Source organism: Phalacrocorax aristotelis, chromosome 2 (genome assembly GCF_949628215.1).
Source record: "Phalacrocorax aristotelis chromosome 2, bGulAri2.1, whole genome shotgun sequence".
In the NCBI taxonomy this organism is placed as follows: Eukaryota; Metazoa; Chordata; class Aves; order Suliformes; family Phalacrocoracidae; genus Phalacrocorax; species Phalacrocorax aristotelis.
In genome coordinates, this window is record NC_134277.1 from 58,159,030 (window position 1) to 58,185,292 (window position 26,263).

At 44.1% G+C, this 26,263-nt stretch overlaps 1 protein-coding gene across 8 annotated transcripts in view; it reads right to left on the reverse strand.

Moving 5' to 3' along the window:
• Nucleotides 1-443: 443 nt before the first annotated feature.
• COA1 (cytochrome c oxidase assembly factor 1) overlaps nt 444-26,263 on the reverse strand; it is a 55,301-nt gene continuing 29,481 nt past the window's right edge. For 6 of the 8 annotated variants that reach the window (XM_075083732.1, XM_075083736.1, XM_075083737.1 and 3 more), the window contains 5 exons: nt 24,688-24,887; nt 8,499-8,601; nt 5,444-5,595; nt 3,455-3,531; nt 444-775 (listed from right to left, as the gene is read on the reverse strand). In XM_075083732.1, the coding sequence (XP_074939833.1) occupies nt 679-775; nt 3,455-3,531; nt 5,444-5,595; nt 8,499-8,592 (420 nt within the window). In that variant the 5' untranslated portion in view covers nt 8,593-8,601; nt 24,688-24,887 and the 3' untranslated portion in view covers nt 444-678. Of the gene's footprint in view, nt 776-3,454; nt 3,532-5,443; nt 5,596-8,498; nt 8,602-8,873; nt 8,967-16,604; nt 16,702-24,687; nt 24,888-26,263 lie in introns of those variants that run through there. The other 2 variants (XM_075083731.1, XM_075083735.1) reach the window with 2 other exon arrangements.

The window sequence follows — 26,263 nt, forward strand, 5'->3', positions numbered from 1 at the left end:
GAAGCAGTGGCTTCTTCTGTTCTACCAACCTTCCACATAAGCAATGAGACTAGCAAGCCCCTCTTCCTGGAATTCATAAGTTATGATGGGTGGCCTCCACTACCTCATGAGCTTTTTAATGATAACGGTGAGGGTGCAAATCTACCTAATGTGCAACTTATTGATTAGCAGTGGAGGGGGTTGCTGCTGAGCGTCACCTTCACTGCTTTGTCCCTCCTGCTTTAGGTAACACATTGTTGAGACATGGGGGAAAACCAAAGCAGCAAGGGAATCACTTTGAGAAGCTCACTTAATCCTCCTAGCCATGAGAGAGCAGCCCAACTCTCCTGACTTTGGTCTGCAATTGTAGAAAAGTTCAATTTCCTGGCAGTTTGTATATTTATTTCAAATTCATAATACCAGCACACACAGGGCATAACACATGACTTCTCTGGAACAGCAAGTCTTTTGCAAGTCATTTATTTTTGGCTTCTGCTGAACGCATGAATAAACCAGCAAAAGAAAAAAATTACAATTATGACAATGATGAGGTCAATCTTAGAAAATTGTCTTGAGAGCACCCACTTAAGTGAAATTGTCACTTGTGACAACTCCATACATTCACAGACACAGCAGGATGCAATCGATTAATGGCTCCTTCGGCTCAGTGGGAGGTGGAGAAACAGCTGCCTTTGATTTTTAGCCTTCTTGCACACCGATGCTTTCCACCGGGGAGTGGTAAACTGGAATATTCTGACCATCCCGCAGTTTCAGGGTGACATCCTGAAGGCACCAGCTGACACAAACCAAAAGATATTTTTAAATTGTTTCAATCACTTTTAATATAGTAGTAAAGTCAGTGTAGAAACAGCTGGCACAGATAAACAAATAATGCCATGCATTCATTGCTCTTAAAAATACTCTCAAGTGTTTTAAAGCTTGGTTTGCGAGTGCCAGCTTCTGAAAGCTGTTTTCCCTAATAGCGTAGTGCAGCCCAGATTTAAAGGTATGGGATGTGTGTTCCTATTTGTTGCAACCAAATAAAATCCTGCCAGCTATTTTTAGACAGGACATTCCTCCCCCTGGCATGACCCGATGCCTTTCTTCCTCTCCATCCTGTGGGTGCATTCCTTGCTCTGCTCCTCTCCAGCCTTGGAGCCGGAGTGTGTTGCTAAGGAATTATCCTGGCTTGGAGGAGTTTGAGCACTGTGCGATCACTCAATGTGACTGCCGAAACCCTCACGGGGTACGAAGGTGGTTACTCAAAGGAGAGGGAAAACTGCATTTACTGGAGTCTGAGAGGAAGCCTTTTCCTTCCTCTAAGCTCTGCTCCAAACCCACTTCTCTGAGACTGCTCGTGCTGCTCTTCCAGCTGGTAAGGGCTGTTATTTCAGGATCCTAAGACAGGATTTTTTCCAAAAGCTCCTAGCACTCGCCCCGCTCTGCTTTTCCTGGAGTCAGTGCTGAGTACATACAATTAGGTAATTAGGCTGCTGCAACTCTGTGCGATGGATCTGCAGCAGGGCTCGTCCCTCATCAGCCTTCTGCCTCCATCCAACCCAGGACAAGCAACTGCCTCATTTAAAACAGTGCTTGAAGGAGCAACTGGTCTCTCCCCTCAGCATGGCCTGGGGCCTCAGCCCTTCCCTCTGTTCGCTTCAGGGCAGGCAAGCATCACTTTGCACGACTGGTGCCTTGGCCACCCTCGCCTCTGGGCACCCTCCCCACCCCTGCGCTGCCTGCACCTGAGCGAGTGCTTCCTCCCAGGTCCAAACCATCTCACGCACTCCTAATTTCCCTTCTTTTCAGTTGCCCTCTTTTTTTAATAACTACATAAATAAATAACCCCTGATGGACCGACTGCTCACTCGGAGCCTGAAGCAGTTCAGTGGCTTGGGAGTACTTTTGCAAGTACTTTTGCAGAGAGAGCTCACCTCCTGGTGCCGTTTTACTGGGTCTGTATAGGTCTGGTTGCCTGTAGGTCTCCACTGCAAGCAAGTGCCCACAGGCATGCTCTGCAGAGCCCCTCCAGGATGGCCTGCTTACACTTTTGTTATTTCTCTCAGAGTTTTCAGGAGCTCCTCTTTGTGGAGCAGATGGGAACAAGCCCTTTTAGTTCCTCAGCTGGGTACAAGGACACTAAGTCCTGCCTAGCCCTGAGTGGAGCTGTGCGCAGGACCCCACATGTAAGCCAAGAGGGTTGAGTCTGGCAGATCTGTCTGCCACAAACCCTTTGCAGAAGATGCTTTTTTTTTTTCTTCTTCCCCTCTTAAGCTTGCAGATTGAAATGCATGGAAAGCTCATTTTAAAACAAAACTCCAAGACAGGTGTATGCATTTCAATTACTGCCATAGTTTAACACCTTGCAATCTTCAGTTATCCTCACAGTAACTCAGTGAAACAGGAGGGAGCTGTTATTTCCCTCCATTTATGAGGAGGGGATGAGGAATGAGGAGATCAGAGCCCAGGTGCTCAGGGAAGCGTAGGTGTGCAAGGAAGGTGGCTGGTGGCCTCTGGGGGTATCTCTGGTCACTAGGGAGGAGCCCAGGTCTGGCCCTAAGCCTCTCAAGTCCCAGCCTAGTGCCTTCCTCCCATCATTTTTCACCTTACTTCCTATAGCTGTTCAGAAGAGAAATATAGTAAGTCATGCTCATCTAATTATGAAAAGTAAACATTACCATATGGCTGGCGGCAGCCAAGCAAAAATAGTGTAGCTTTGGATTTCTAAATAGAGCTAACAGACGTGCCTAACAAACTCTGCAAACAAGTACATGTGAGGAAGTTTGCATCTAATGAAATTTCCTCTTTTGCAATGGAAGACGGACTTTGAATTCACGTAGTAATTCTTTGCTCAGTTCTAGGAATCGGTTTACCCTTGACAAGAGAGGCCCTCAGGCTTCAGGAATACAAAAATATAAAGTTGTTGCTATATGATGTGAAGTCAGAGCATCCTTCTACCATAATATATCTATTCTAGCACTTTTTTAACAATAAAGACCGTGTTTATTGGATAGCTTGAAAAAAATCCTGCATAATTTTTAGCTCACCTTGATAGGCTCTGCTGTAATGTGTAAGATAATTCCCCTACTGCAATACATACTAGACTACTGCTATGACCGCTCTTCAACAGCCTTGCACCTTCCTGGGGAAGAGAGGTGGGAGGGGGCAATATGTTGCCTTGGCTCACAGTATTTGTATACATACTGAGCTATAGTTGGTAGAATACATTTCACACAAATGAATGGCTCCTGTTGTTCTGTTTGTATTCATAGGGATGAATTCAATACATTTCTCAACTAATTTACATCTTTGTCATAATTACGGTAATAACCTTTCACAAGACTTTTAGACATGAATTTTCTCTTCCTTTGTGTGCATGATCTCAGCAACACGGGTGACTAAAGCAAATATCCTGCTCCACTCTTTCCTCCTACCACTTCTCTCCCTGCATCTATACGTTTCTGCCAGTACGCACCATTGACGGGAGTGGTCCATCTCTGAGTTAATGTAGAGGTACCCCGCTGATTTTGTTCCGGATACTGGTAATTTTATCTGCCGATGTAAAAGTATGTTAAGATTCAGTGAAACGTTACTGAAATGGACATTTACTCCTTCTACAATTGAAGACACAACACCTCCCTTTTAAACACTTTTTTTTTAAACATATTTCAGAGTTTCACAAAGCTTTTCAAATGGCTAACGTGAATGGCTATACAAGTATGCCTGCTGTGCCACACATTAATCTTTTTCTGCTGAAAGAATGTACTGTTTTACAGCTGCAGCCCCCAGGGAAAACCACTCTGAAATACTTATGAGCAAACACCTTTTTTCACCAGAATGCATGGCAATCCAGAGGTGACCTGCACCATGCTAGAACTTCCCATGGCCATAACAAGGCTGTAGGTTGAGATCCTCTACAAATCAGTCCGTTAACATGCACTGAGGCAATGAGATGCTCAATGATTTTTCTGTGTCACAAATTCTACCACTCAGTTGTTTAACAGACAAAGCTAGGAGCTGCAGCATTGACCACAGCTAATTGCACTCGGTCTAACATTTGAATGAAAGAAATGTCTCAAGTATAGCATTTGCTGGTGGTACTGCAATCACAAAGGGAAAATGCCAGGGGTTCTCCTACTGGCTCAGTAGGCAGGAGCCGGGGATGTTGTGGAGTCAGTAAAGTGACCTCTGATATAATCATTAATGATGATTAACTACTTTATTTCATGAGAACATGAACGCTCATAAGCATGAAAAAGCAGAGAAGAAAGTTGGTGGTTTGTGTCCTGGGTGAGGTCAGCAGAAGGCAGGGTTTGACTTCACCCTAAGTCACCCAAGTAATCAGCATTCTTAAAAGATGATACATGAAAACATCAGTGGGACAGGTTCTCTTCTCCTTTTCAATCAGCATAAGAGGTTGTGCTTTTTTTCCCACATTTTTGACCTTAGTCATGTTGCCTTGTAGGATCTCTAAAATCTGGGAAACGGGGAAATTATTTGGCCTGGGGTATCACATGGATGAAGCCTGGCTGGAGTAAGATGGAAAGTGGAATTTTATGACAGTTGGTTAAAGGTTGATTTTTTTTCTCTTGCCCTGACAGCCCCGCTCCTTCACTGCACCATCTGCCCCATTCCTCACTGCCCTTGCTTGGTCCACAGAACTCAAAACTAGTCACCAGCACAAACAAGATGATTCAAATGTGATGAGATCTCTCAGTGAGTTGCCCAGAGAGGTCACAAGGGACATTTTACGTCACCAGCAAAACCAGAGCAAAGCAACCTGGATTAAGGGGTAAGAACACTGCTGGAAGGTCCTCTTCAGGCAGCACCCCAGAGCTGAAGTGGACTTGTGTTTGCGAGGTTTGCCACGCCCCAACCCTGGACTGATGCAAGGCAGCCTTGTGCAATACTTCAGCACCCAGCGTGGCATTCTCCATTCGCTACGTAACCCCAGTGCTCAGCCCCATACCAGGCAGCTGTCCTCCGTGGCACAGACTTACAGGTGCTTTTAAAAACCCTACCATTTGTGTTGTACCACAGCATAGCTGGTGAGCAGCTATAGACCTCTGTTCTGAATAAAGCTTTAAATACTACCGTGGGATGTATCCGGAGAGAAAAGGGAGGCAGCTGCTATTTTAAAGATGGATCTTGATACGTTTCCGAAAATAATTTTGTGGCTTACAGTACCAGGAGGGGGATCAACTGACTTGGGAGGTCCCTTGGCATTCTGTGATGTGCCCATACAGCACAACATGAAGATGCCGCTCTTGCTCTTTCTAGTCCCTTACATTAGAGCATAGATTTATGCTCTGGAAATCCATTCCTCTTCCAAATAAACTGGCATCCCACCCTACTGCCTTCCAGTGCCCCAAGTCACTCATGACCTGCTGAAAATTTCTGAGCTAATCTCTTGTCACCTGGTGCCTTGGGAAGCCACCTTGTGGCACCACCTCCCCAGTATTACCTGTGCTCTTTCTGTGTCCACACGATTACTCCCATCCGTCAGTCGGATGTTGTGAACCTTAAGAGGTGGGGCACCCAGGGCTTCCAGGGCATCAGGGTTGCTGTTCAATTGCTCCAAACCCTGCTGATAATACTGGGTCCTGGCAAAACTCTCTAGGTGAGAGAAACAGGGTAGTGAGGAGACTGTCACTTAAAATCAAAACATAAGTTAAAAAAAAAAAAGAAAGAGACATTTCCTGCAAACTACCACACCGTCCCTGAAAAACACTCTGAAACTATTAATTAGGAGAAATCTGGCTAAAGGAGGAAACACACCCTTACATCAGAAAAACAGTGCTGACTTGTAACGTTATTCAGCTCACTTAAGTGAAGAGGGCTCTGAATATAGCCTGTTCCACACTGATATACAGTTTGGCTTATGGCTGTGTCTCCCTGCCTTTCATATGTTTGTATATCACGTTTAAGGAACAACAACAAAAAATAGCATAATGGTGACTATCTGAAAATGTTCTGAATGTAATTGAATTTTTTTTAAAGAAGGTACAGAAAATACTTTAAGAATGAAGAATATTTTGCAGACGTTGGTGTGAGACAGGAACAGCTGCTGCTGGGAAACTTGCTGTGGTCTTGATAAAGCTTTTCAAGTGGCAGCCATGAAGCTGTGACTCTACCGACAGATGCGTTAAAAAGGAGGCACAAAGAAGCGCCATTAGAGTTAATGGCCAAGCAGCAACAATAGCACTGTAGGCTGGATGCTGCAATGTTGGCATATGGAGGACAAATGTAGCAAATTGTTACTTCTCAATGTCTGGTCACCATGCATAGCTGGGAAACGCTGTCCATTGGTGACCACTGCACAATGCAGAGCTGTGAGCCTGGAAATGTGCCGACCCTCCTTATGGAGGCAGAGACTTGCTTATAAACAGTTCTATGGCCGCCTGATGAGATTTCTAGATGTGCGCCATGCCTGCCTAACTTCACTCTCTTGACATCACGAAGGGCAGAGTTAAGCTAAGAGTGTGCGTGTGTGAAAATCCTACTCTGGCAACTTTGCTCTCGCCTTCTAAAGAGTTTAAAACAAGGTGTAAGGTTTGCTTCCCGGTCTCTTGCCTGTTGGTATTACTCTTGGAGTGTGAGACAGAAGGACGCTGCCCTCTCTTTCTAATTAGAGGCATCCCCTGTGAGCAGGCAGCATCCAGTTGGCATAGAAACAGCTTTGCTAGGCTGCAGCCTGTGCTGGTCCTCCCCGCCCCCCTGGGCCATCCCAAGGAGCTCTAGCGAAAGGGATTGCAGCATGCCAGCCCTTTATTTCTTACAGATCATGGCAAGCAGCCACCCAGACCGCATTAAAAGTATGTTGTGTTCATCCTGCGGGTTGTAGGGGAAACGGGTTCAAGTTTCCTGGTGCTCCTTCTCATCTGTTCCTTGCTAGGATCTCATGTTTTGGACATAAAATGCCTGACTGATCTGTTTGTCCATGAGTTTTCAGTAGGAGAGCTGAAAGGATGCTGGGGTCAGCTGGGGAGAGTGCTCCCATGAGGAGGGTGTGGAGGTGAAGAGACTGAGTAGAAAAAAGATCACCTGAGTGTTTGTGCAAGCTTTCACAGAAACCTCGCGCACGTAAACTTCCCTTCAGCCTGAACGAAAGGGAAGGAAGCACCCCTCCCTCCTGCTCCCACCCCACCAAAGCCACTTGCTCCTCTCAGGTCCCAGTATGAGTCTGTTCCATGCACTGGGATAGCAGAAGGAATTGGGATAACTCCGGGCATGGCCAAGGGAGGATGGGTCCCAGTGTGGCTCCCCTGTCTGTTGGAGGCTACAGAAGGACACATTCTGCAGCAGAAAGTGGCCTTTCAACAGCCCAGTTGGCTTGTCACTGAGCGATCAGACAGCTACTTGGTGGCCACAAATATTGCAACAGAGCAAGAAGTAGCCATCGCGTTGTGCCACTTGATTGCACAGCTAAGTGATGCAGGGAATGAGTCCTTTGACTTTCTGTATAGCACAGGGGGGTGACTTTTTTTTTCCCCAGAGATTTCTAGATAACAATGCTGAAGCTGAAAATTAAAAAATGCTAATGTCCTTGTTAAAGCCAGATTCCATATTTTAAAGCGTAAGAGGATCATATATCTGTCACGCATTCCAAACCTTGAGGGCATGAGCTGCCTACAATTAAAGCCTGCTTTCCAGCTTGTCTGATTTGTTATTAATACGTGTAAAATGAAGGGGAGGTTTCAGAGCTTATCTGAGGGCTGGAGAAACAGGCCTGGCTACACTTTTCTGGCAGCATCCGCTGATATAAGGGTAGGTGAAAAGCAATATCATTTGACAGCACCAGCAAGGGAGAGGCGTAGGGCCAAGAGGCCTATAGCACCCCCAAGAGAGAGGGGCAAAGCCTATTTCTAGTCTGATCTAAATATCTAGAAACAATTCTAGAAAACAATAAATGTCTATCATTTGGACTAATAATCTGGATTCTTGGCCAAATACATGTAGCAACTAGAGCTGTCTATAAACAGCAATGGCACCTGCCTAGCTTTTCTCTCCTTGTCCTGGTCTTCTCAATGCTGAGCGCTCTTATTTGCCCTTCATTCAGGAGAAACTAATGATGTCTTAGCATTTCACAGACATGTTGTGTTTAAGGGCCAGCACCACAGACAGATTTACAGACAAAATCACTAGACTTTAGTACTTTCTCACAGACGGTCCTCTTTTCCTGCCCAGTTGTAAAATCTCAGTAAGAAATGACACCTGCCTAAGCTTTCACTTCAGCCTCACCCTCAGGAATCCCTCCAGAAACCAGACTTTCTCCTGACTGCAGCAGCCTGCTTCCTATGCAACACCCACCTCTGGACATGTGTGCAGCAGTGCCTGGGGAGCAGCAGCCCTGGGCCTGAACAAAGCAGAGCCCACAGAGGCAGAACCCAGAGGCTCAGCCACACTTCCCTTAACTTCATCTGCTTTTCACATCTTGCATGCTGCTATTTTCCCTGCTACACAAAAGCAAATGAAAGGGGCAGAGGAGAAATAAGGTTGCTAACAGCACCAGTACTTACTTTGCATAAGATTATACATCACGATGCATCCCCCACCGCTGAACAGTCCCATGAAAACAGCCATTTGCTGCAGTTTTCTTAAAGAAGCTGGCATCTTTCCTCCCTGAAAAGAAAAAGGGAAGACATTTGTTGTAAAAGAAGAAAGCTAAAGGGTTATATCCCCCCTCCTCCTCTATTCTAAAAGCCCTTTCCAACCAGGCCTGAATGAAAGCACAGTGCACAGGCATCGGGCTCTTGCTCACTGGGGCCCCACGGTGTTCCCAGAAGGAAGGGTGGTGAGAACAGAGCAAACCAGGGACCCAGCCGGGTTGAATGTGTTTATTCAACTTCTTTTAGCGATGCCACCACTTTGCTAATTGCCGAGAAGAAAATGACCTCCCCGGTGTGGCTGGGGGCCAGCCAGCGCCGCAGCACATTGTCATGGGGGCTCCCAGTGCCTGTGCGTTCACTCGCACACTGCAAGCATTCAGGCTCTGGGGGCCGGATTTCTCTCTCGAGTAAACTCCTCTAAAGTAAACATGCTTGTGGCAAGGCTGGATTTGGCCTGGAGTGGTAAGGGACAGAGCCAAGCCAGCGCTTGTGCCAGCAAAGATAATGGAGTCAGGGTGTGTGTATTCTGATGTGTTGCTTTTCTCCCAAGCCATGGATAAACAGGAAGGCCCTTGCAAGCTATTTTTCTTCCTTCCTGTGCCCCCCCAGCCCAAGCTTGCCCTTTTAATGAGTCACAATTTTGGCATTTGAATGAGTGACCTAGCAGAATAAGAAACACCTCTAAGAAAGTCAATCTGTTAAACACTTCCATGATTTCAGTAAAAGGGGGACCATGTAGCCTGAAAAGCCTGAGCTAACGCTCCTGCCCACAGCAGGTTAGTAGGAGTCAAGCTGAGTCGTCAGTGGGAGAGTAGCACATTGTTTCAGGCTGTGGCAGGATGGGACTTGACCAAGCATCCGAGCTTATGCTCTTGCTTCTCTCACAGTTGGGATAGTAGGGAGGAATGGTCTTGACACGGGAAAAAAAAAAATTAGCATAAGGCTGCCTTTTTTTATGTAGGCACACAGACATCTGAATAGTTGGGGAAGCTTTATGGGATTTCTAATCCCAAAGGCTCAACACCTCGATCCTTTTGCCACAATGGTGTGACTTAAGTGTTACACTTGGTGAGAGCTGGTTAATAAACCAAGGCCCAAACCAGTTACAGAAATGTGACCTGGGCAAGGCTGTTTGAGTCCTGTTGTGAAAAACCACCTCAGGTATGCGTTAGTCAGGTATTGCTCAGCTGACAACCACAGTTTAGAGAGGGTGGAGAGGCAAATGTCAGGACTCCTTCCTGTCGTGGCCGGGTCAGGGTGACACAGGCAGACTCCCTCTGCTGACATGCCCATACGCCATCTCTTGCATCCTCTAGCCTGGAGGGAAACTGTGGATGCAACCTAGGTACACATTGAACTAGTGTTCAGTCATACTGCATGCTATCCCTTAGTCAAAGGCTTTCCTTGTTAACTAGTTCCCTTGATTTTAAGAGCACCTAGTATTTAAGTTTACAGTTTAATTTACTTCACATTTATGGATAACTAGTAATGGTAGCAACCCAGAGAAGCATGTGGGTATTATGTCTATTTTATGCCCCAAAATCCCCAGATTGTGCTATTGGTACAGTCTGTCATCATCTCTCTCCCTCCTGATCTGTTTCTCTGACAAGTTTTCTTCTTCACTTCCCCTGGGGAACTTGAGTGGCGTGAGAAGTTGCAGCAGAAGGAAGTACGAGTGTGTTTTTACAGAGAAACGGAACAGCAGCAGTCATTTCACAAGAACAGTGAGAGCTTTCTGCTTGCCTGCTTGTGTTTGCAATGTTCCTTCAACTATGTCCTATAATATCATTCTCTCCCACTGCCCCCTGTTCCCCCCCCCCCGCCTGCAAACAACTGCAAAATCTGATTAATAACCAAGAGCTTCCCATAAGATCTGGTTGGCCAGGGGGAGGATCAGACACCAACACCACATAACAGGGAAAAAAAAAAAGGTGGTAAACCTGGACAGCGGATCGGATATAACAGGCTGTCACCCGTGGCTGGGCAAAATTTGCTTTCTGTGATGAAATTCAGGGTAACTGAACGCAAGTGCCTGGGGGTAGGGGGTGCTGCCCCAGCACTTTGCTGAGTAAATTGGGAAGATGTAGAGCTCTTGCACCAGCGAGGAGGTAACCTGCCTAGCAACAGGTGGAAATTAGAGGCTCTGAAACTTGCTGTCAGCGGGTTTGAGGTTTGTTAGGTCTACGGTCTGCTTGCACCTAAACAAGGGGGATGGAAAGTAAGAGGAACTTTGTGCTGATCGGTCACATGCTCACACACACTCTCATCTCTGCCTCTGCTCACAGCAGGTCAGCAGCCATAGGCACCTGAATAGTGCTGTGCCAAGGCAGTGCCATCTGGCAAGGGAGCTTGGCAGCTGAGAAACGGTGATCCCAGCAAGCATGGCTGCCCCATGCAGCCGCCCTGCCTGCTCCTGATGTGCTGTCCCTGCCTGCAGCTGTTGCCTGTTGCTGGTCCTGGTGAGGCAGGGATGTGGGGGGCTGAGGTACACCTAAGTTGTGCAGACCACACCGGCTTTGTGAAGGTCCTCATTGGTGTAACAGGGAGAATATCTCTGTTGGTTGGTCTTGGCTGCAGTAGGAAGCCTGCAGGCTGGACCACCCCATCCTCAGGCTAGCCTTGATGATCTCCCCCCACTTGTTTCTCAGCTGTCCCAAGCCAGCCCTATGACAGCACATTGTGGGAAGAGGGCAAGCTATGCATTTTAACAAGCCTCTCAAGACCTAGCAAACCTTCTCTTTGATCCCACAATTCCCTGCCATCACGGTCCCTAGTAGCATGGATGTCTGGATATTGCATCCAAGTCCTTGAGCATCCCTCAGCATGCAGCTGCTGATGACTTCTGAATGATGACACTGGAGATACCAATGGTGTCAGCTTGTGGAAGACTGAAACGTAGTAAGGGGCTGTTGTCTGTGAGGACTCATCACTAGGATTTCTGCCCTCTGGCCAACTGTGTTTGCTGCTCCCATCTGCTGCTCTGCTGAAGTGCTGTGGAGGTGGCTCGCTAGGGAAGGGAAGGCATGCCCAGAGGCATGCCTTCTGTCCTGAGCCTTTATCAAAATTACTTACAGCCTGTGAAGCGTAGAGGCTATGAAAGGGAAGGATCAAACTCCCTCGACTTCATTTGCCACAAAGGGAGTAACTGTAAGCCAATGCATTTAGGAGAATTTTATAGATACAATGTGCAACTGCCTTCTAAGGAGGGAAGTTCACGTTGCTATCTGTGGTGATCTCCCCTCAGAACCTGTTGTACCACTAAAAAGTATGCAAGTCAGCTGGTGGAAAAACAGATTTCTTCACAGCCGGTAATTAAAAAAGCACACTTTCCAAGCTACAGTGTTCTGCAAAAACATCTTTACCCCTGTGCTATTTGCAGCAGTAAGAAAGATTAAGTGGAGATTAGCACACACAAAACCACCGAGCCTACAGTTACCAAAAGAAAAGACATTAAATCGTTATAAGAACTGTTCTCTAAAAATAAATATTAAAGAGTGGAGGTTCCTAATAAGGTCAGTGCTCATTTTGTGACTTGAAAATATTAAGATATGGTGGAGAAGGTAGCATTCAGGCTTGACTTTGAAACTTAGACTCAGGCTGTTAACAAGATTTAACAAAACCAGAGAGGTGGAAGACTCCCAGGGTCACATGTGAAATGGTGGGTTACTGCAACAATAAAGTCTGGTTTTAATTAGACTTTGTTCTCGCCACAAAGGATCTTCTAAAACCAGACTGGGCTTAAGAGATTCTCCTTTATTTCAGTAAATTCAGATTTTCTGTTTTGGTCTTTGAAACTTGGGTGGCAGAGGTTGGTCTCAGGCATCTCCACCGAAGGTAGGTAATGATGAAGCAAGGGCATTGTCACCAAGTCATAAACATAAATTTTATTTTCTTCAAACCCAAGCGAGGGAGCTGGGGCTGCAGATTCTGTGGGGAAGGCATCTCTTCCTCCTTCTCCTCTTCATGCCACTACCAAGCTCCATCAGTACATCCAGCTTCTGGGTGCTATCACAGACCAAACATTAAATAGTAATATTGCTCTGAAATCAGAGAGAAGCAGCTTGATCCATGCAAACTCTGTGTGATCACTGCTGGCTATCTCAATCTGGGCCACTGCCTACTCACCTGGCCAAGACAATATACTGCCAGGCTACCAATACAAGCAGCTGGGAGCCTCAAACCACTTTGAACCACTGTAGTCCTGAGGTGTCGGCACGACACACTAAATGTGTGTGGTAAAAGACTACTAATAATTATATTAAAATTTAGCAATAGGCCTGAAAAAGGACCTGAGCATCTAACTTCAAGGCTGGAACTGTTGCCTAACCCTTCTTCAATGAAGCTCTTCCTTCGACTGGTGGGATTTGAGTCAGCCCCAGGTCCAGCTTTTCTGCAAGCCACCCAGGTAGTCATGGAAGTCACAGGAGATGAGGCAAACCACACACAAGCACAAGCACACAGTTGTGTTTCACTTTCTTGATCTCTTCCCCATCCATTGATCTTCTAAGATCCATAAGGCATCTGGGTGTGAACCAATTTCTGTATTAATAACACACCAGGACAACACTTTAGAAACAGCTTCTTGACACTCACTGTCTAAAAAATACCTTCATTATTGGTACTGCCACCAAAGAGAGGACAGTACAGCAGAAGTGCTTCGACAGGATCATAATTTTAAGAGTCGTCTGGACAGGGTGCTGGGCCATCTTGTTTAGACTCTGCTCTTCCTAGAGAGGTTGGACTAGATGATCCCTGGGGTCCCTTCCAACCTGTGTGATTCTGTGATTCTGTGATAATTTCAGCATATTATTTACCCCTTTTTTCACAGAAATAGACTCAACATACTATTTACCTCATTTCTGAGAAGTAACAAGCACAAACTGTGCCCCCTACCAGCATGTTCAGAAATACTGAAGAGTTTGCATGGATGATCTGCCTCCATCAAAACCTCAGCAACTTGTAGGAAAGAAGTTTGCTTAATTCACAGTCAAACCAAAAGTAGGAGTTGTATTTTTTTCCCCCTCAGTGGTTCTTCTCCAGATGCACTGAAAAGGGGTATTTTGGCATTTAGGGATGTAAAACACCTTTTCAGCCAGCTTTGAAATGGTCCCTTCCAGGGTCTCCTTGTGGATCAGTACCTAGAAACGTGTAACTTACCCTGGTTAAAATGCTTTAAAGGAGCAACTTTATGTGTGAGGAAGATTACTGGCAAGCCAGAAAACTGTATTAAGTTTATTTTTGCCTTTGCTGCTAGCTAATTAACAAGCAAAGTGAAAATAGTCAATAGAGTGATTAAGGACTTCTTGTAGTTGTATACATCTCCTGGGGCAGATGCTACATACAATGCAGGTGGCTTGCTCAGTTGGTACAAAGTCTGACATGGTGCCCACAGATATTTTAGTTTCAGTTCCTTTTTCCGCTCTCTTGGCCACTCTCATTTGCACATTTCTATATATTTATATAACTTCATCCGGTGGGCTCACCTGTATTGCATTTCTTTTCCTCCTGCCTGCCCACCTTCACCCCTCTGTGTGCTGCCTCTCCCTGAAGACTACTGCACCATCCTAGTGCTGGGCAGACAGAAACAGTGGGGCCAGCATTCCCTTTTTCCAAGGAACCTTCTCCCCCGCCATCCCTCGGTTTATCCCTCTGTGAAATTGAGTCTGTTTTCCTAGCTGCAGGTAACGAAGGCAGGTGCCTTTTTTGCTTTTCTCCTAAGTTGCAAAGATGCTTCAGCCTAGTTTGTTCAGTCTTTTTGAAGGCCAGGCTCGTGTGCCAGCCAGATCAACAACCCACTCCAGATCTTCCTTCAAGACAACTACAACTGCCCATGCTTTGTACTGGAATATGAGGGATACTGCAGAAAAGAGGCATGGCTAGGGAGTGTTATTGGAGAAGCAGGATAATTATACCTACAGTGTGACCCATTTTTTGCTGTTATTGGAGCATGGCGTTATAGGTTAATGCCTAATAATCTGTCATTAACATCCCTAATTGTATGTTTCTGTAATTGGACACCATGAAGGGGGGAGGAAGGTGTGGATGTTCACCTTTTGTGTTTTAGAGGTGAACTGCAAAGGATTTAAGAGTAAGAATTCATAAGTAGGGTAAATGAAAAAGTTGCATCCGAGGTGCAGGAAGAAAAGACTAGAGGTGTTTACAGTCTTACCAGTGACTGGTTTACCTGAGAAAACTATAGGACAGCTTCTTGGCTTCCCTGTCACTGGAAGTGAGGTCACGAGTGCTGCAATCCAAAGTTCAAAAGAATTGCTCTACACTGTACCTGTGCCACCCCACAGCATGCGTCACAGCCCAGGTTCCAAATGGGCACATTAAAACAAAAGAATCACATAAAGCAATGGCAAATATAGTCCTTTGACCGTCTCTTGCTGTCAGGATGAGAGGAAGTAGCACTCTGAGCTTAGCAGGAGCTTAGCAGAAGTGGACTGTCAAGCCAGGGAGGTTTTCATAGTGTGATGTGTATTTTCTGTATATAGTTTCCCAGAATAGGTTCACTGAACCTGCAAGGTAAGTGATCAGCAAAGAGTACCAAACCATTTCTCATGAAAAGATCAAAGAGCGTACAATGCTTTCCATGCATTGGTAACGACTTAGCTCTTTTGCCAGTCTGTGGGCGTTTATCTGTGTCCAATACATCGATTATGCCAAAGACACTGACAAGTTCTCAAAGCCAAGGCCAATGACCTATCTAGCTTGAATCAACTTACTAAGTCCTGAGATGGGGAAAAACTATCAAGAAACACAGGGGGTCTGTAATAACCTTCTTGGCTAACAGGTCACATTTTACCTTGTAAAGAGAAAATAAAATGCTCACAAAAGTTCACAGAAGTACTGCAGATGTCATTGGGCTAGGAACTGCATGTGGCTATGTTAAAAGTTAGTACCTGACTGGAAGTTTACAGTTTCTAACTCCAGTCCTGAAAAGGCTCATGCCTGTTTGTAGTCTTAGTAACTTCAATAATACGATCCACGTGCATGCATTAAATAGGCACACAGTAGACAGTGACCTAAAGGAACCGAATGCCAGGGGAGGCAGTCACAGGGAAAAAATGTTTAAAGCAGGAACATAGCGTAAATCATATGATGCTTGTTCCCTTGTAATGCACCTGCTTCCAGAAATGAGGGGGTAAAATATGTGATCTACTCTGCTGTTATCGGCATGGAGCCCCATTTACAAAGCCTTTAAAACTATCAGCGGAGACAGGAAGGTTTGCAGCCCTAAGCCCAAACATCTTGCTGATATTATTATATAGTATTATAGCAGCACATATTTTCGGCACTTCACAAACACCTTGGTCTTATTCATACTTCCTACTGAAAACCAAAAAATAAATAAACTAAACCCCCCCAGATTCTCAGATGTGGTAAGTTTAATTCAAGTGCCCATCTTTACTCCCTCCCTAGAAGGGCCCCTGCTTCAGAAAATGCTGACCCTATCCTTCTTCTGAAAGTCAAGTCCCTTTGAAATACATCAGATCAACACTTAAAGCCTAAGGCTTTGAGGAAAACTAATTACTTTCTAACATCTTGGATACCTGGATCATTTCCAGAAGTCGGTCCTTGCCCATATGAGCAGAACTGGTTCAGTATCAGCTAAATCTGTTAACTCAAATTAAGGTCTGGGGAAAAAATAACCTCAAAGACTCATGACTTTTTAATAAGCATTGTACACCAAAACCAGCACAAGACCAACAGGGATTCTGACCTAGAAACACTATTCTCAGAAAGACAAAAAGGGGAGAAAAAAGTTATGATGGGAACCATTAAAAAAAAAGAAAGAAATTAAACTCCTATAACACTTGAAGGTTTCCATTCAGAGCCAGCTTGTTAACTATGCCATGCAAGATGGAGACGGAGAGAGCAAAAGGGTGAAAGAAATAGTGGAACCTGCCACACAGTTTGCATGTGCAGCATCTTGAGTCAGACCTTTAACTTGATCTGAGGAGTAGTTACCGATTTAACCATGCACCCTTGGAAAAAGGAAAAGATGCTCACAAGACAGTTGGACATGAATCAGCTTCGCTTCCAAAAATGAGTCAGGGCAAGAGGAATTTCAGAGAACAGCTGATTGCAATCCATATTTTCCTCCTGAGAACATGTGTGGGAAAAGAACTGAGGGAAAAAAAAATATCTCTGTGTTTAATGCTTTAAATAATGTCTCTAGTTTATTGACCAAATCTTAGGACCTTCTATAGCTCCCGTTAGGGAAGGCAGGGATTTTTTAAATTTTGCAGACCTGTGGCAGAAAAAAACGGAATGACTTCACAGGAAGCCTGTGCCAGATTGGGCACTGGCATCTCCAGAGACCTGCGCTGTGTCCCTGTCCATGCACCGTTCCCTCGCTTAGGCTAAAACATACCAGCCTAGACAGGTTCAGCACAACTCCAGGGCTGTTTCCTACAGCAAACCTCCCTGTAGGGATATGGGAACAAGCTTTTCCTATGGAGCTACAGCACAGGGCTTTGCCCAAGAAGGTGTGACAGACCAAGAGCCAGACAAAAGCAAAAACCACATTTTTATGTACTGTTGATGGGTGAGATTTTTCAAAACATCAGGTGCTTTGTGTTTGCTTAACAGGTGATACCTTTACAGGATCATTGTTTCCTAAAAGTGCTGGGATCTTTGAAAATCAGGCTGCTTTATGGCATTTTCAAGACACCCTCACTAGTAGCTTTCAAACAGGACTGCTAACAACATACATTGTTTCCTCATAAACTTATTGCTACTGTAATCTTCAAATAGTTGTTTGTGGGGTTTGTTGATCAAATGCTAGGTTACCACGGGCTAAATACAATGAAATTTGACAAATGTGGCATGCAAGAGACACATAGGTGTGCTGTGATCCATTGGAAAAGGAAACAGGAGCAGTTAGCGGGAAATCACTGCTACTAAGGACACTGGCAGGGATCCATGCCCACAGACTTCTTAAACTGGAGGCTGCAGAGGAAAGATTTTTGCCTTGGACCAAAACACACACATTTTTTCCATTTGTTTTTTGTTTCTTTTCTCATCACATGCTACGCAGCCCTCTCTTTGTGGGAATCAGGAAGAGTGCTAAAGAGATACCATTACTTCTATACAGTGTTACTCCCAGGGACCTCTACTTAGACAGAAAAAGCCCCTACTCAGTGTTACTTCCAATTTACCTGTGGCTTTTGTAGTTCATACAACACCAGCACAGACAAAGCAAAAGATGGTGCTCCCAGGTTTCACAAGCAGCTCAGGCACTGACTCACTGTATCACTGTGGCTAAAACCATAAACTTCAGGTGTCTCAATTCACACATGTTAAAATAAGTGACTAAGCACTTCCTGGTTCCTACTTCGCTGGAAGTTAGTGACATTTAGTGGATGCAAAATGCTCTGACAGCCTAAGATGTAATTTGACTTAGGTGCGGAATTGCCCATGTGCAGTACACGCATGTTAAGAGGCACGACAATGTCTTCCAGAAAAAAAAAAAAAAATATTTTGCAGCCTGGCACAGGGTGTGTTGTAGGACCGGCAGAATAATTACAGCAGCTGCAATTGGCACTTATTAGAAAATTAAAGAAGCTGTTAACAGGTCATTAATAATCTGTGACTACCTGCCTTAATAGTATTCTTCAGTCTACAGGTATGAGGGTGAGGGGGTGGAGGAAATGGTCACACCTTCTTCTAAGTCACTGTAGAAGGCTGATACCCTTATTTTTCATCACTTTGTAATCTGCTTGTTTACTTCCCTTCCGGTGTCTCTTCCAGCTGGCTCTTCTCTCACTGCTAGCTCTCACGCCAAAGGGCCACGAGGCTCTTGGCCAGGGAAGCCAGCAGCTGCACCTGCACCAGCCAGTCCCAGGGGAAAGCCAGTCCTCTCTGCAGTGTCCCAGCCTGGTAGCTGTCTCCCTGCTGTTCCAAGTTGCCTCTAAACACTTCTCCTGAGCATGTGCTCTTACTTTTGAAGATTATTTTGTCTGCAAGGCAACCCTGTCCATTTACAACACACTACAATTTGGTCCCTTGCGTCTTGTTCCTTGCTTTCCATGTGTAGGCAGACGGCTGGAGGAGAGAAAAGCAACTTGTTTCCTTGTTTCTTCAGACAAACACACGATCTCCAGAGCAGACAGATGCCTTAAAGTCAGATCCAGGGCATCAATTCATCTTTTGGGTTCAGCTGTAGTGTATAAAGCATTTGCTGGCTCTGGTCTAATGCTTTTTGACATTGTCAGGCCCCCTTCAGTGAACTACTGCCTTGTAACCAACTTGACAGCAAGTATTGTTCTACATTTATTAATACCGTACGTGCTATCTTCAAACTGACATGTTCCGAGACCAGGCATCAGCTGTGCTCAGCTCTGGCTTAAAAAAAATGTTCAGACAACAGTACAGACCTCCTGCTGCTAATAAGCAAATAAATAAATAAAAGCATGCCTTTACCATGCTGCTGCCATACCTTCCTACCTTTCAATCTCAATTTTGCACTAATTTATTCTTTTCCTGGGGGTCTTAAAATTTGAAGTACTGACTCTCCTGCACCCCTTCCTTTTTGGCTTCTTTAGGAAAGGGTTTTTTTTTCCCCCAGTCCTCTTTCAATTTATTCCTTTCTCTCTCTTTTGGATGCAAACCTAAATTCCAGAAACTGGAATCTACATAAAAGTTAATTAACTTCAGGAACTGTTTTTTCTTTCCTTTTTATTTTTATTTTTATTTTTTTGTAATGCAGGTTTTTTTACTATAGCCACTGTAATTTTCTATTATTTTTAAAATGTTCAGCTTAATGGGTTATGTTTACTTAGTCAATAAGCTGATGATGCCCATGACAGGACCATAAGTGTTTGGTTAGCAGCAGGGAGGAAAAAAAAATCAATAACTCCAAGCATTTGGCAGCTTTGTGGGCAGGAAATCATTTGTATTCTCTGGTTTAAATCAATGACCTTCTTTTCTTTGCTGTTCCAACAGGAAATTATAAACTCTGTGAACACTATTTGCATAGTGCCTTCTGCAATACACTTGTATATGTCTGGGCAAAACAATACGTTAATCCCAGTACTGCTTCTCTGAGGTCTCCGTTAGAGAATCCCAGGCACTTCAGCACAGAGCTTTTGAGCTGCAGGCTCTTGTATTTATTAGAAGTGGAGGCATAATAGAGCAAGATGTGAAAAGAGCTCCTTCTCCACTTCCAACAGCACCACCAAAAGATGAAGGCATTATTATTTAACAGGGCTGTCTACTGCAGAGTATGAAAAAATGCCTTTTTTCGTAACTTGGCAGGATGTTGTATTTTCAGTATGACAGACAGAAACTTGCTACTTCTACATTAAAGCTGCAATTGCACTTTTGTATCTTGCTTGTCAGGGTTGCCCCAATGTGCAAAGTATGGTTTGAAAGTTCTGCACTTTTGCTTGAATTCAGCTTAGCATTACAGACTTCATGTTTATGAAAGTTTTGGCCTCCTCTATCCTGCCCTTTTGCTAAGTGTACTTAATTAATACTTAAATGCACCTTGTCTTGCCATGCTGACAGGAAGCCGTTCCAGTAAGGGATGTTCTGAGAAAAGGCAGTGTTGAGCCTGGTACTGAACTTGCATTCTAATATTTTCTGCTGCTCACCACTGCGTTAAGTCCAGCTCAGCTACTCCTTAGCGTACAGGAGAGCTGGCATAAAAGAAGGCAAGCTAGTCACAGGGGATGAAGAAGGTGTGTGATCCTTTTTTCTATGTTTCCCCCAGTGCAGCCCCAAAGCCTGGTATTCTTGTCTATGGCCAGAGCTAAGTCTTGCAGCTTCCAGCACTAGCAACTGGCACTGCAAAACTCCTGGACCTAAGGACCCCTTGATGTGCTTATCTTCATCCTGTGCACGAGAATGACATGGTAAATCAGTCTGAAATACATGATTATAACTCCAGAAACCACCAAGGCTTCAGTAGCCTGCACTGAAATTAAATGTAATAAAATTCAGGCATCCAGATTTCTCTGCTTTGCTTTTGCACATGACAAGTCCTTTCGCAGTAGTTCTCAGTATCCCTCCTATGCTCCCAATGCCACTGGCACAAAGCTGTAGTCATCAGGTGACACTGGAAGTATATTTACTAGTTACGTCACAGCTCTCCTTCTCCGAAACAAAAAGGATAGGAACGTTGCTGGGAGTGACTGAAGTGGAAGTAATATGTAATTCTTGCACTCCTGCTTTGTTTCTGTTAATTTGCCAGATGTTGCCCATCTTGACCCCCCAGGCATTTCATTCCTCCCCACTGCAAACTCTACATGCTTGTTGGGGTTCCTTCCAGAGCTCCTGGCTGCTGGAGCACCCTTTGCATTTCTGAAATTTTCTGTTCCTGATTGAAGGGAGTCACCAAGCAAATGAGGTACTTCACTTTCTCACTGACAAGAGACCAAAGTAGCATCACTGTATCACAGAAGGGTTGAGGCCTGAAGGGACCCCTGGAGGTCACTTTGTTCAACCCCCCTGCTCAAACAGGGTCGCCTACAGCCAGTTGCCAAGGACAATGTCTAGATGGCTTTTGAGTATCTCCAAGGATGGAAACTCCACAACCTCCCCGTGCAACCTGTGCCATCACTTAGTCACCCTCACAGTCAAAAAGTGTTTCCTGGTGTTCAAACGGCACCTCCTGTATTTCAGTTTGTGCCCGTTGCCGCTGGTCCTGTCACTGGGCACCACTGGAAAGTGCCTGGCTCCCTCTTCTTCACACTCTCCCTTCAGGTATTTACATACATTGATGGGATCCCCCTTGAGCCTTCTCTGCTCTGAACAGTCCCAGAAAGCAGAGTGCTAAATCAAAGGATGAACTGGGTAGCTCTTGCTCAGTTTATTTCCTTCTACTGAGTGGGTCAAAAGCAAATGTGCCTTTCTCTCCCTGTTGCTTTTCCTCCCTTCCCCACACATACATCTCCTAAATGTCATCCTGTCAACTTCCTGTTGAACACCACGTACCTGGAATCTTTCCATATCACAACAAGAAATTTTTTGATCTGGAAAGACGTGCAAATAGAATAGGTCATGCCAGAAATATGAACTGGTTTGGTTAGTTTTAGGCTTTGGACTGATTTATGATTACATATGAATAAAACATAATCAGAAACTGTGGAGTGATAGTGGTGTATGTACAAAGAGGAGAGCTGCTCCTGTTACACATGGGAACGTATGGGCCATAATATAATTATTTTGAGGTTGTGAAAGGCGTGCTATGTGACTAACTCATTTCACTAATATATGACAAGCCACTTTCATAATGGAAAAAATTGCATTCCTAGATAATTTGTTTTTTAACGACTTATCATAGTTGTTACCCTCCTAAGGGTGTGTATGTTCCACTATGCAGAAAACTGGTATGGAATAAAAAATGCTGATAGACTTAAAAACTGCATTTATCTTCAAAACAGAAGTTTGTGGATTGTTGTTTTTTAATATATATATACAAGCTACAGTGTTTGAGGTTTTTGCTTACAAGACAACCATGTGTTTCAAGTGGCCTCTGTTTACAGAAAGAAAAATATAATTCTTTCTGGGGAAAAGAAACTAGATTACACTGCAGGAAAAGGAGATTTAGTGCCGCAATGTTCAAGAGCAGTCAGATGAAAATTCAGCCTAAGAACTCTGTACTGAATTTAGGGCACAGATTTACCAATTGGTTCTGTTCTTGCATTGCACTTAAACGTTCTGTTGTATTCATACTGAATTGAATGGGATTTGCTGTAGAGGTGAAAAGCAGATTCGCTCTCTTTTGAGCTTAATACAGGGTAATGACTTTGCTGACTTCAGTAGAATAAGTCTTGATTTATGCAGCTATAAAAAAGAGCAAAGCCAGATTAGGAATGTACCTCAAAGTGGCAGTATTCAGATGCATATTTAATCTTTGTTAAATGAAACATTTGGAATAAAATGCACTATTCACTGCTCTTACCATTCTCTCTGTAAATGCACTGTGAAATGGCTTGGGGTATTTTTTCTAACTTTCATAACATTAGTAATGAGGACCCATAGTCTCAAAATCTTACTCTGCTCATGTGACATTTCTTCAGTGTAAATCCAGTCACTTTAAATGAGGTATAACTTGGTACCAGAGAAGACAGAATTGGGTAGCTTACTGCGTGTATGTACCAACAATAAGACAGCAGAATTGGCTGATATACAGAGCTAAAATTTACCAGATCTGCTGCTCTGCCTGAGGATGGCACAGAAGAGAAGCAAAACTTCCTCCTTTCCTGCCCTTAATATTTGGATCCATTAGACACAACCTCAAGTGTTCTATTTGTTCTTCGTGTGTTGGCCTTTCCTTTCAAAAAAGGCCATTCTCCTCTACACGAGACAAGCAGTTAGGCAGGCAATGGTGCTCTTCCCTGGCTCGGAAGTTCCTATAAGCATGGGATTTTCCCCTGGGGATGTTTTGTCTGGGCCATTTTATGATGCAAAGGTCTTACTGGAAGAAAGAACTGGTCCTACAAGGTCTGAATGCCTTGCTGAGAGATTAATACTATTTAGCATATATAATATCCAGTACTGGTGGGGAAAGTAGGAAAGCAACCAACCACTTTTAACATGCAACAAGCTGCACACCTCTTAACTGTGTTTTCCCCAAAATCCGCTTGTTAACTATGATTCAGTATGTGCCATTTGTGCTTTATGGGACTAAAAGCCTAAGTCAGTTTATTGGGGAAAGTAACAACTTTCTCATTAAATGTTAATGGCAATGTTTTAATTAGTCCCATGATTCTGGTAGAAAGTTAAGTCCTTCCTTCAATAACCAGCAGTTACAGATGCAGTAAGCATTAATAACCTAATAGGAAGCAAACTAGGCAGGCATACATTCCATCACCCAGAAAACGGACTTCTTGTAGCTCTTGGATGGACTGTTCACACTTTAAACCAAAAAAGTGATTGATTTTTAATAGGGAGAGTTGGGCTGTTTGCAGCACCTAAAGCTGCAGCCCCATCATGATGTTTCCTATTTCTCTCAGACCTGATGTTTAACATGATCCCTGCTACACAATTTGAAGCTAAAAATGTCACCTGGTTTAGGGGTGAGAAGGGGAAGAAATTCAAATGGAAGCAGCAACAATTCTCAGACTTTTAGCAACTGTGCTCAGATGCCAAAAGAATAAATATAAGAAATCACAAGAGATTTAAATAGCTTTGGTTTTGATATGAGCTTTTCAAGCCACAAATAGACTTTTACAAAGAAGCAAGAGTATGCATGGGGGTTATGTGGGAATGGGAAAGGGGTCCATATGGGAGTGTGACACCAGAAAGGATTTAGTGGGAACAGCAGAGGAACAAATTTTTATCAAATCCTGGCCTAAAGGCCAAATGGAACAACCAGCTGGTTTTCATCGCCATGCAAAAGGAGAGCAGCCAGTTACACTGCCCTTCCTCTCCCATCCCTCTAGCCACCAAGGTTTTAGTTGGGGGAAACTTTCTCTTAAATGGAGCCCAGCAAATTGCAACAAAAAACCAAGATAAGGTTTGTGAAAGGTTGCTGTATCTTTAGGAATACAGTAACCTGAAGGGATACTTTAGGATACTGTATCCTGAATAAAGAGGTTTTGGAAAGGTTACTGTCTTTTTAGGGATATAGTAACCTTTGGGGATACTGTATCTTTAGGGATATGTTGCTTTGATCTGTAAGCTCTTTCTGATCCTTGTTTTATTACCATAGTAGAAAAAGCAAACTGCCACTTTATTTGGTTAAGTAACTGGCCAGCTTCTGTATTTTCCAGTTTAGGAATTAAGCTGAAGTTGTAGCAAGAAATCTTGAGCTTTTGTCATGGCCACGAAGCAAGACTGGTTTTGGCAGTAGGCAGTGCTTTTCCAGTGATCCACTGCAGTTTTCCAGCCTCAGCACTGCTATAACTGAGGGAGTTCTTACAACCCTTTGTCAGCACAGTGCTAGGGTGTACTAACGAGACCCCATCAACTGTAGTTTTAGTACAACAGGAAGAGATCTGGAAATGTGAGTGTCAGCTACACAGCAATGTGCTCTAGTGATTTTTCCCCTGGCTTGGTTTAAAACAGTTGTATGATAGGCTGATAACTGTAACTATTTTAAATTCAATTGTGCAATGATGCAGGCTTCTGAGGCCTGACTTACCGTTTTCAGATTGAAGCTCAGTATCTATGGCTTGATTTTTAGACAGCTGAGGAAGCAGGGAGTCTTATTTGTCCTGTAAAGCACTAGGCATAACAGGCTTTTTGGTGCCACTCCTCTAAAACGGTGGTTCCAGATCGCTATCACTTGGTAGCCTCAATCCAGCTAAAAACCTCTCCTGACGGCTCTTATCCAGACTCCACCTAGAACAAAAGAGAAAATGCAAAGGAGTGGGTATGCATCAGAGGCAGAGGAATAATATTCAGACATTCCTAAGAATTCAACAGCATCCCTCATTCCTCAACCTCCCACTCCAAGACATCTAGTACTGTCAGTCCTACTGCCTCTGTTTTCCTTATAACCAATTTACAGTAAAGCGAGAAGTTAGCACATGACATTTTCACATGACAGCAGTCCCACCAAAAACATTAGGGATCTCCTGCAGCTTTGTCTGACCTTATTCACAAAAATCTTATGAAAATAACCATGCATTCTTTTGCATGAACCATGCCTGCTGGCTGTCTGAACACTGCTAGCAGTATTTGTAAAAAGAAGGGAACAGTCCTACAGCTAAATATCATTTTCATAATAGACATTCCTCCTGTACAGCTCTTCCTCTATTGGTAATTATTAATAAATCCACAACAGTCCATGTGCTGGGGCTTTTGGTTTACCAGCTTATCCAATTCTTATGAACTAGCCTACCTGAGAACAGATACATTCCTTCTTCTAATGACACTTTGTGTTTACCAGTCTCTGCATGTGCAGCATTTTGCTCTGTACATGTACCAGGAGGAACAATGTACAGGAGCCAGTGTTTTTAAAGATAAAACATTGCAGGCTGCAGCCAAGATCTTTAAAATAGTAAGCTCTGCAAGAATTGGAATAAGAAAACCTAGAATCCTCCAGATTTGGGCCTCTTGGAGTCTCCAAGGCCAACTGAGAGCACAGTTCCCTGCAGCCTCTCCTGCAGAGAAGGTCCAGACCCTCTTCAGTACCCAGCCACCTGCTTCCACAAAATTCTAATATCTTCAGTATCTCAAGAACCCTGTGCCTCTCTGTCAGGTCTGTTATAACAGGGAAGGAGGTTCCCAAACTGTATGTACATGGACGCAGACACACGCACAACACACATGCCAAGAACAGTCATTTCTGTGGGAATCCAGGCTGAAATATGTGTAAGTCAGTCAATACAAAGCCAGGCAATTTTCAAGACACCTGTTAAAAAACTTGCTAAACATCTGCTAAAGTCTAGGAATGGGACTGTGTGCTTCTAACAGAACTGCATACCATGGCATCCCAACAGCAGCCCCTTGAGTACCCCCAGCATGCAGGCGTTAATGTTACAGTATCACCGTGAACAGCCCCAACAGAAATGAGACTTTCAATCACTGGTTATTCAGCCTTAATTAATAGGACACTTTTCAATTAAACGTCAATGACATCTTTTGAAAACAAGTTTTACACCTACTATGTTTCTTTCGGACAGAATAGTCTGCTCAGTTGTATTCCCAGCTGTATTTTTTGTTTCTCCCAGCCTGCTGGCAGTCACAGCTACTCAGAAAGAGAGTAAGTTATG